Raw genomic sequence first — 10,390 nt, 5'->3', positions numbered from 1 at the left:
TTTGGATGTCGCATACATGTCCAGAATTAGTCATGGACCGACGGACCCAATATAGACATGATCTGCACGTCTGTCCGACGTCCTGTGTTTAGTGGGAGCATAGCTTAGCACAATCCATTGAATGTGGCGGTTTTCCGCCTTTTGCGTGAACATGTCACGCATTTCTGTTTACGAATTGTCACGTATTTGTTACTCAGCTGTTTTGTCCTATTTTCTTACCATTGTCGCTTCGGTTTAGGGTTAGATTTACATAAAATGACATCCTTACCCAACTCTAACCCTCATGCCAGGCGACAAAGATTTAAAAATCATAAAATATTAAAAAATTAAATCATGAAAAAAAGGTATAAACCAATACTTAAAGTGACAACCTTACGCAAACACCAAATCTAACCCATTCAGCTGATAATGTACTTTTTAAAGTTTTTTTCTGTAAATATAAAGTTTTTAATTCATGTCCATTCATCTTTGAACAAACTGTTGCCAGTAAATGACATAAAATTTTAAAGGTACAAAAAGTTCCAGTGATATTGTAATTTCAATATAAAATTTTAACAGTGTACAGCAATGCATCGGCAGCACAAAAGGTTGTGTTTTCAATTCCCACAGAACACACACACACTTATAAGACCATCAGATAACACCATTGTCATAAAAGATCCATGAAGAACCATGTCCATGATTCACAACAATGTTTAGGTATATTTTGCATGTGTAAAATTGACATCCACATGAATGGCGTGACCTAGAGTTTCCCAGAAACATGTTGCACAGAGCATCACACTCCCTCCAGCAGATTAATTCAAATTTTATGTCACTTGATGATTTGCAAAATGTCTTGATTTATTGATATGATAATATAACATGCAACAGGTTCTCATCACCTTTATAAGTCTGTAACACTTTACAATAAGCTTATGTTTCTTAACGTTTGCTAACATGAACTAACAATAAGCAACCGTTTTTTTTCTCAGCATTTAAGCTTTGGTCCAGTCATGCATCCAGTCATGCACCTATTTTTTAAAGGGCATATAATGTTCACACACAGATATTAAAAGTAATATTATATCATCTGACATCTGTTTAAGTAAACAAAACATCATAGAAGTTAAACAGCATTTGGACCATTTATGAATCTTTTACCAGTGAAGTTTTCCTTTATCAATAAGGACACAATGAACACCACGAACCACTCGGTGAGTAGCACAGTTTTGAAAATGAACGTTAAGTGTTGTTTTAATGACATGTTTGTGCATGGCCCTCCACTTCCATTCTGAAGCAGTCTAGAGACGCTTCTAAATAAGTCAAAAAGTCAAGACATGACCCATTGTCAGAATTTCAGTGTCCATCACTGTAGTTCATCCAAAACAAACCAGAAATGAGACTCAAAGTGTTAAATACCAGAATTATCCTTTAATAATCAACATTATTCCTTCCACCACAGCAACAGCAAAACACAAGATGATCAAAATCAATACAGATGTAAGGTGTAAATACAACTGTACTGTATACGATAAAACATTCAGTCGAAGTAAAAACAATAATTTAAAGCAGACTACAAACAATATACCATAAGTAATGTAAATGAATATGAATCAAAAGATGTTTCAATGAATACCATGGATATAGGATTATGCAGGTTTATGTTAATACAGAAAAGAAAAGACAATAATAAATTGATTATAACATGAATGTGTAAATATTTTTGCCAGCATGAGTCGGACCATTAAGGCATAAATCAAAGATCATTTCTGAAAACGATTTCATTATCTGTGTTGTGCACTGTGTTTGTCGCGCATTCATTGACCGTAATGCTATGGTTAGGGCTGGCAATATGTTTCTAGAAGTATTTCTTAAATTGCAACACTGTTGGGGATTTTGTTTGGGGACAGATAACAATAACCCATTGATAATGCTTTATTCCAGCGCTCAATGCTGTCAGTCACATTTTCTAGTTTCTTGCCGAATTTCTTAATGGCGTCCTTCACTGCTGGCTCCGTAAAATGCATATCTGGATACATGCCCAAGTACCGCTGCGGAAAAGAGTAAATTCTTTAGAGAAAACAACATCATTTACTGCAACATTCACTGCTCGTAATATGGCAAAGGGTTTTATTTATATTTTTGCCATAACTCTTTAAAATACTTGTACAATTCTGGGGTAACATGCTTAAAGGTGTAGTGTGCAAATTTGAGAAGGATCTATTGACAAAAATTAAATATAACATAGATTACTATATTATCAGTGGTGTATAATGAACCGCTCTGCTTTGATTACATTAGAATGAGCCGTTTTTATCTACATACACGATGGGTCTCCTTACATGGAAGTCGCCATTTTGCACCACAATGTTTCTACAGTAGACCTAAAGTTTCGTCACTACTGTAGCCGTTTCTCAATGTCAAGGAAGGATCCTCGGAAGCCAAATTTTCGAGGATGCTACGTCATCGACGTCCGTCGAAGGACTGTTCCAATGTCGAGGATCCTCGGAATTTCAGCCAAGGACTGAGTCCTTGGTTTGAGAAATATCCCATATACAGGAAAGGATGCATATCCTTCGCTGTCTTCACGTGCTGAAACCACCCACAATCATATGCGCGCAGCACCGAAAGCACACCTTTCAATCACGCAATGACGTAATGACGTGCACTTGCTAGCCTGTACCATTTAACGTGTTCTCGAATGCTTAAAAGGAGCCTCACCTAGCATCTGAAGGAAGTGACTTGTAAGGACTAGTCCTGCCAAGGAAGTATCCTTGACATTGAGAAACGGCTATTGTCTCAGATGATGACATATTTGTCCTGTGATGGCTACCGTAGCTTCTCTATATGCTTTGAAAGGGAAGGGACTTAGCTGTTGGTTGCAGTTCACAACCTCACCACCAGATGCTGCTACAATCTACTTTGATGGTCTGAACCCTCAACTAGTAACAGGTTAATTTTTTGATCACATTAATTCAGACAAGGCTGCAGCCATAACCTCTACAATTTTAAGTGAAAAGTTTATCCAAATCAGATGTCAAACCTCATTTTTCTGGAACCGACTGAGGGTCCAAACTGTTCCTAAAACCACACTGGAACAACTACGGTCAGGCAAAGTCTCCATGATATAATTCAAATCCACTTCATCCTTCTGTTCAGGAGGCGGCTTGCGCATGCAGGAAGGACTGTTGGGGATCCAGGCATACCAGTCAAACTGGAATGCAAAAGTTTAATTGAAGATGTTAGCTTATAGATATCATAAAAAACTTTTCCAAGCACTTTTTAATGATCTGAAAGCGTGTTATCTCACCTGTCCAAAGTTGACTGCAGCATGTTGTGCTGAAGCTGTAAATATCACAGCAGTCAGGTACTCGATTAGCTCCGCTCGAGTATTCAGAGACTGTGGAAACTCTGGGAAACAATGGCAATATGAATTTATCTTGTGTACAGTTGATTTGATTCACACAAACATGCATTATATATAATATACAAGAATAAAAATAATCATTCATGCTTGCACAGACAAACGTGCACTGACAATTCTGATAAAGCTGAATCTGTACTCACTGTCACCCTTAGAATCCTGCATGCCAAATATGGAAACGTCCTTAACAAATTCTTGAATCTCCACATCTTTTTGAACCTTCTCATCGCTGTCATAGTAGATCTCAATCACATCAGAAACAAAACTACAGGAAGATCAATAAGATAACAGGTTAACAAATGAAAAAACAAACCTCTGGATGCTAAACATATTCATTGGCGTGTATGTGGGCTAATTTGTATTTTTGCACTAGTATTACAGAATCTGTTGTTATGCAACAACCTACCCGTTTATTGCCTCCCAGATCAACATGCCATCATCTCTATAATAGTACTTGGGTGCCTTTTCCATTTCTCGAGCTTTTATTGTGTCAGGGAAACACAGGGACTTGAGGGTTAAAGTCTCCATGGCTCTTCCCAGCAATTGATTAATCCCATCTCCAGTTATGCTACTAATCTGGAAACAGATAATTCAGTTAATAATGACAGTTAATAAAGTATTTTCTGAAAATAACTAGGCCATATAAGCACATTTAGCCTACTGAAGTGACCATAGAGGACAGTGGCGGAGTGGCAATCGGGATAGTCAGGACTATTCCCGGTGGGCCGGTAATGTTTTGAGGCTGTGAGGGCAGGTCTGATAATAGTTATTCATATAGACGGTTTCAGCAGTAACAATATAAACAAGCTGTGTACTGTACAAAGTACTGTAAACATAGTTTATTTATATAACAAGCAAAATAAACAACACGTAGATTACCTAGGAACCAAAACATTTGTTATTTTCAACCAGGTATTTGTTCAAGAGTTCAGTCGGACCATTAAAAAACTGAAACCGGAAGTAAAGTTCGGACCAGATGTGTATTGTGTCACCGTAAGTGCCCAACCCAAATGGCTTTGGTGTAAAAGCCGTCAAACGCCTATTTATTGCAGTAGGCAAGTTTCCACAGTTTTTGCAAGATCCCGCAATTTTTGCAAGTTCCCGCAATTTAATCGCATAAAATGTTATAAATATCCCGCATATTCCATCGCATTTTTTAAGAAAACGTGCCGCAATATCAAGGATTTTTGCTCGCAACAATCACAAAAAAATTACTGATATATTATTTCTTTATTCTATTATACTCTCATTGAAATTTCATTCCAAAATGAAAATCCTAGAATCGCCCCTGAATACAAGTACTGTAGATAACTAACGATATCAAGATATTATTAAAAAAATCACAAGTTTATTGTGACTGTAAATGTGCGAATCGTCTTTTTCGTGTGTGAATCGCTTTGTATCCGTGTGTGTGAATTTTACTCTTGGCGGGTTATGATTGGTTGAATGGTGAGCTCGCATCTGACTGGCTAAAGAGTGAGTGACCCACATTGGAGAAGTGCGCTGCCAGGAAAGTCTAAAAAATGCACACCGATTCACACACAAAAAAGACGATTTGCACATTCACAGTGTAAACTTTGTGAATTGTGTTTTTCGATTGTGAAACGTATTTTATGAATATGTCTTTTTATTTTGTGAATCGTTTTTGTGAATATATGTATATTTTGTGTATATGAACTAGGTTTCATGCGTGTAAATTTGCCTACGCGTATGCATCGTGTTTTTTGCATGAATTATTATTGAGATCATTCTGGCTCCATATTTCTGATACTACTTATTTGTTTCAGAACGAGTGCAGTGAGAGGTATTGCAATATGTCACAATGCACGTAAGTTGAACGAGTCGACTGTGAACACATGCAAGTCATTATATTGACAAAGACAATATCATCACATAAAAAACAGAAATGCTTGGGATTGTTATCTGTGGATAAATGTCAGGATCCCAAATGTTATTAAATGTATTTAGTCTTGTTTGGTGCCAGGATCCTGACACCCCTGTATATGTGTTCTGTGTTTGTGTGGAGAGTCACGTGACCTATGTGTTATGTGTGGCACGTGCTCTCCTGTCTTTAGTCTTAACCTTACCCTCCTGTTTTCTAATTATGTATGATTAGTTTCCTCACCTGTTTGTTATTGTCCCCTAATTAGTTTCCCTATTTTAATGCCATTGTGTCTCTTGTCTTTGTGGTATCATTGTATGTATTTGTGTAACACGTCAGGAGTCTTGTCTTGTTTTTGCCATGTCTTTTATTTAATTTAATTCTTGTCTTGTTTACCCCCTCGAGGGAGTTTTTGTTTATTAATAAAAGTCTTTTTGAGTTGAGAGCTGTCTGCACTTGGGTTCATCCACCTCCATCCCTGACAGAATGATACCACCATTCTTGAACCCAGCAGACAGCTCTGTTTTGGTTTTGGTTACCTTGTTCAGTTCGTCTTCGTTGAGTGTTCCTGTCCGTCCAGTCCTGCCTTGTCCTGATGTCTGTCCAGTCCTGCCCCGTCCTGCCGTTGTCTGTGGAGTTGTGTTCCTGTGGCCGTGCAGTGAGCCCCGCGGGTGTGTTCCTGACCGGTGGCGTCTTCGGTAGGGCTACTGGTCGACGAGCTTCGCGGGAGTGTTCCTGTTCGGGGAGCTCCGCGGGACAGATCCGGATCAACGAGCCCCACGGGAGTGTGCTGGTCGGTGAGCCCCGCGGATAAGTGCCGGGAAGGAGAGATTCGCGGGAAGTTCCTGGTCGGCGGATCCCGTGGGAGTGTTTGCACATCGGACTGTCGCCGCGATTGAGCTCTTTGCAGCGAGCCCCGCGACAGAGGATCGGCCAGCAAGCTCCGGGATGCTCACTGGTCAGTGAGCCCCGTGAGCGTTCCTGTACGGCATGTCCTGTGTCCTGTTTGAGGTCGGCGGGCCGAGTGGTGCTGGGTTCCGGGCCCACTTCCTTGGCGGAGACCGTCTGTCCCGCCTTCTTGTTTTCGGGGGTCCGGACATTGGGCACTGTCGGCCTTCTGGCCGTTGGACTGTTTATTGTTTTATGTCATGTTGTGTTGGGATGCCGTGTGGCATCCCTTAAGGGCGGGGTAGTGTCAGGATCCCAAATGTTATTAAGTGTATTTAGTCTTGTTTGGTGCCAGGATCCTGATACCCCTGTATATGTGTTCTGTGTTTGTGTGGAGAGTCACGTGACCTATGTGTTATGTATGGCACGTGCTCTCCTGTCTTTAGTCTTAACCTTACCCTCCTGTTTTCTAATTATGTATGATTAGTTTCCTCACCTGTTTGTTATTGTCCCCTAATTAGTTTCCCTATTTTAATGCCATTGTGTCTCTTGTCTTTGTGGTATCATTGTATGTATTTGTGTAACACGTCAGGAGTCTTGTCTTGTTTTTGCCATGTCTTTTATTTAATTTAATTCTTGTCTTGTTTACCCCCTCGAGGGAGTTTTTGTTTATTAATAAAAGTCTTTTTGAGTTGAGAGCTGTCTGCACTTGGGTTCATCCACCTCCATCCCTGACAGATAAATAAATACAGTAATGAATTGTAAAGTTACCCTGCTGAAGACCCCGTCATCACCGATGAGCTTTTCACGGGCCTCTGCATTGATTGCAATTGTGAAACGGACATGAGGTGTCAGTAACTGTAAGAAGCAAACAAACCATTTAAACGTGTGCATAAATCATAAAACTGTATTTGAAAAGCATAACCTCAAACAGGAAAAATGGTTCCCTTTCGAAAGGGAAATTGTGCTGTGTCTACTGGGGGGGGGGGCACATTAGTGAATGAGTTTAGTATGACCGGTGTCTGGAGTGTATGTCCAATTACGCCAATGAACATGCCAATGCCAATGACATCACTACAAGTGCAAATGCGAATACAAATGGCATCTGCAAAGCCTGTCTGACAAAAACGTCTGGTATTTCCCTGTCTTTCCATACTGAGATAGAGACATTGTTTGGGAAGTTATATTTTTCTGACATTTCTCATTTCTTCACACCAAGTAAATGTAACAGGATTCCATGAGCATTGATAGGTGCCGTTGTGTTGACGCCTCCAAATTATGCAGTTACCAATATATTGAGGTGTAATGAAAAGAAGTAAATGTCTTTAAGACTCTTTGGTTTGCATTGAATCTAAATATTATGACTGTGTATGGAAAAGCATATACTGTACCTTGTACACAGGGTGGACCGTAGAGAGCTGTCTGTACATGGCTACTTCAAAAACCTCTGATATCAGATGTGTCTTGAGAAGGTGTGTGACCAGCTGGTGTACATTGAAGTCAGAAGATCTCACCCACATCTTGGCAAGCATCCAATCAAATTCATTATCATCTGGGAGAAAAACCGGGCTCTTTTTCCCTGGTTTTTGACTGAGCTGTTTTAGTCAAGCAGACAACAAACATTTACATCAATAAATGAAGTCACAGCAAAAGCATTTTCATTTTTTTTTTGAATTATGTTTTTAGTCGACGCTGACTCTTATGGGACACACACTGTACCTGAATTGCAATTGGCACAATTTGGTTCAGTCTGTTGTTGTACAGTAGGCAGATGGGTGCAGTCAAATAGAACTGAGATTTTTTTGTTTTATTGGCTGGCAATCCATCCAAGATTTCATAATCCGCTATGTAGATGTTTCCTTTCTGTAAAGACAGAGATTTATTTTGTGTACACAGATAGTTTGTAACACAAGGTTTGTAGGTTAAAATAACATTGAACCGAGACATTTACTAAATTATGTAAATGATATCATACATCAAGCGAATCTTAGATCTGACAATACTGGTTAATGTTTCTAACCTCTATTTCCTCTTGTAGCGTGAGACCTCTCTGCAGAGAGCCCTTCACCATCTCATGTGTGACTGGAAATTTGTCTGGAAGTTTCTTGCATTTCCTGATCATCACAGGATTGCAACCATTCAAGAACTGATAGCCAAACATGTAATCCGTATTCCAGTCTTGGATCATATTTTCTGTCCAGTTTTGAAAAAAATAAAATTAAGTCAACTGTCAATCAAAGGCTTTACATGTGTAAAAAATGCATAAATAAACAATCCAAACCTAGTGTCGCGTCCTTTACGTAGATTACTCTAAATATCTTTTCAAAATCATGTATGTCTTTCCAGGACTGAATGTAACTTAAGAGTTTGTCCAATCCTGCTTCATTAATCCTGAAACAGAAGCATTCAATAAAATTATAGACATGCACAGGAAAACTCGGAAAGAAATAAACAAGGACATTTCCCCAAACTTACACTGTACGGAAATTCCCATCGAAGTCTGATTCTTTCACTTTATCAAACTTAACTTCCAAAGGAAGATCTTTCAGTTCGGCATCCAAGGACCGAGGGAAGCCTGGGCGCTTCTGGATCCATCTTCAACAAGAAAAATTAAATCATTTAAAGGTGAAGTGTTTTAATTTATTTATTTATTTTGTGTGTAAATATTTGTAAACAGAATATTAGCCTGGCTTTACAAGAGATGGTGTAGCATGACTACACCTTATGTAAATTCTACCTCACAAGGTTTTGTGATATAGTCACGTAATTTTTTGATTCTTTTTTCGTGATATTATCACCAATTTCCGTATAGTATAATGAATTCCTGTTTCCATATGAGTATCACGTATTGGTTACTCAACTGTTTTTTCCTATTTTTAAACCATTGTCGCTTCGTTTAGGGTTAGATTTGGTTCTTGCATTAGAATGTCACTTTATACATTGGTTTATACTATTTTTTCTGATTTTATTTTTTATATGGCGCCTGGCGTTAGGGTTAGAGTTGGGTTTGGGTAAGGATGTCATTTTATGTAAATCTAACCCTAAACCGAAACGACAATGGTAAGAAAATAGGGCAAAACAGTTGAGTAACCAATACGTGATAATCACACGAAAACAGGAATTCGTTATACGGTCATGAAAAAACGCGGAAATTCGTGATAATAAAGAATAAAAAAGAATATAAAAATTACGTCACTATATAACAAAATTTTGTGAGACTGGGCTGCCTAAGAAAAAAATTGCTTTAAGGCTTGTGGGCAATAATATTTTACTAAGGGAAACTTGTTCAAGAAAGTTATCTAGAAAGTGTCATCATTGCCAGAAAGCGATTGTCTTGCATCCAGCAAGGATGTTATAAACTGATTCAAATTTGTAATTTATATGATAAAAAAGAGTTCCGTATTTGAATAAATGTTGCTCTTTTTACTTTTTAAATGATCACAAATTACAAAGAAAATTAAGCAGCACAACTATTTCCAACATTTATAAAAAAAAATCAGCATTCATATCATAATGAACTGTATCGGTAATAAAGAAAAAACTTATATTGCTTAAGAATGTTTCATCAAACCTGAATATTTCCCTTCTAGATTCCAATTCTTTTTCTCTTTGCTTTTTAAACAATTCTATGTCATCCTGAGGCAGTCGAGCTGAGTGAACACACAAAGAAAAACATAAAGCACACAAACAACAGCAACAACAACGATAATGCTTTATTGACAACTAGATAATAAACAGATAATAAGTCTGTACATACCACTGCCCTCTCTGATAATCACTTCATTTCTGTCTATCCAGCGATAACAGGGGAACATAATGCACTTTCCAGAGGGAGTTTTCACTTCGATGTGTCTACAATACCATTCAGAACTGCTGTTTTCAAGTTTCACCTGGACAATGTCTCCAAGGGTGTCCTTCACGGGGATGTCAATCTCCTGTAACATCATCTTATTAGATATGTGTTATGGGGAAAACAAACATACACACATCTCTCACAAAGGTTTTGGTAAAGAGGTATTAATCCTACTTTTGCCAACCTGCTGATCTATTAAGGTGCCCAGGTAGATGGAAATGGGCACATTTATTTTATCAGGCTGGTTTTGATTTGATTATTTCATTAGTTAAGTCTTGCAGCATTTGATCTAGAGCTGGGAAAATATAACAGGGTATTATTGGTAGGCCTATTATCATTGTGGTGCTATCATTTATATTAA

General features: G+C 38.4%; 1 protein-coding gene across 1 annotated transcript; it reads right to left on the bottom strand.

Annotated features, from left to right (window-relative positions):
* Nucleotides 1–1,853: 1,853 nt before the first annotated feature.
* Nucleotides 1,854–8,889, bottom strand: LOC129439376 (polyunsaturated fatty acid 5-lipoxygenase-like). Its single transcript, XM_073860803.1, has 12 exons — nucleotides 8,873–8,889; nucleotides 8,652–8,771; nucleotides 8,458–8,567; nucleotides 8,197–8,369; nucleotides 7,896–8,039; nucleotides 7,568–7,771; nucleotides 6,948–7,034; nucleotides 3,813–3,982; nucleotides 3,550–3,671; nucleotides 3,293–3,393; nucleotides 3,026–3,196; nucleotides 1,854–2,033 (listed from the first exon to the last, which is right to left on the bottom strand). The coding sequence occupies exons 1-12, from the start codon at nucleotides 8,887–8,889 to the stop codon at nucleotides 1,854–1,856; spliced, it is 1,599 nt and encodes a 532-aa protein (XP_073716904.1).
* Between the last annotated feature and the right edge of the window lie 1,501 nt (nucleotides 8,890–10,390).

The sequence above is a fragment of the Misgurnus anguillicaudatus genome, chromosome 22, assembly GCF_027580225.2.
Source record: "Misgurnus anguillicaudatus chromosome 22, ASM2758022v2, whole genome shotgun sequence".
In the NCBI taxonomy this organism is placed as follows: domain Eukaryota; kingdom Metazoa; phylum Chordata; class Actinopteri; order Cypriniformes; family Cobitidae; genus Misgurnus; species Misgurnus anguillicaudatus.
This window is presented reverse-complemented; position numbering and strand designations above follow the sequence as displayed.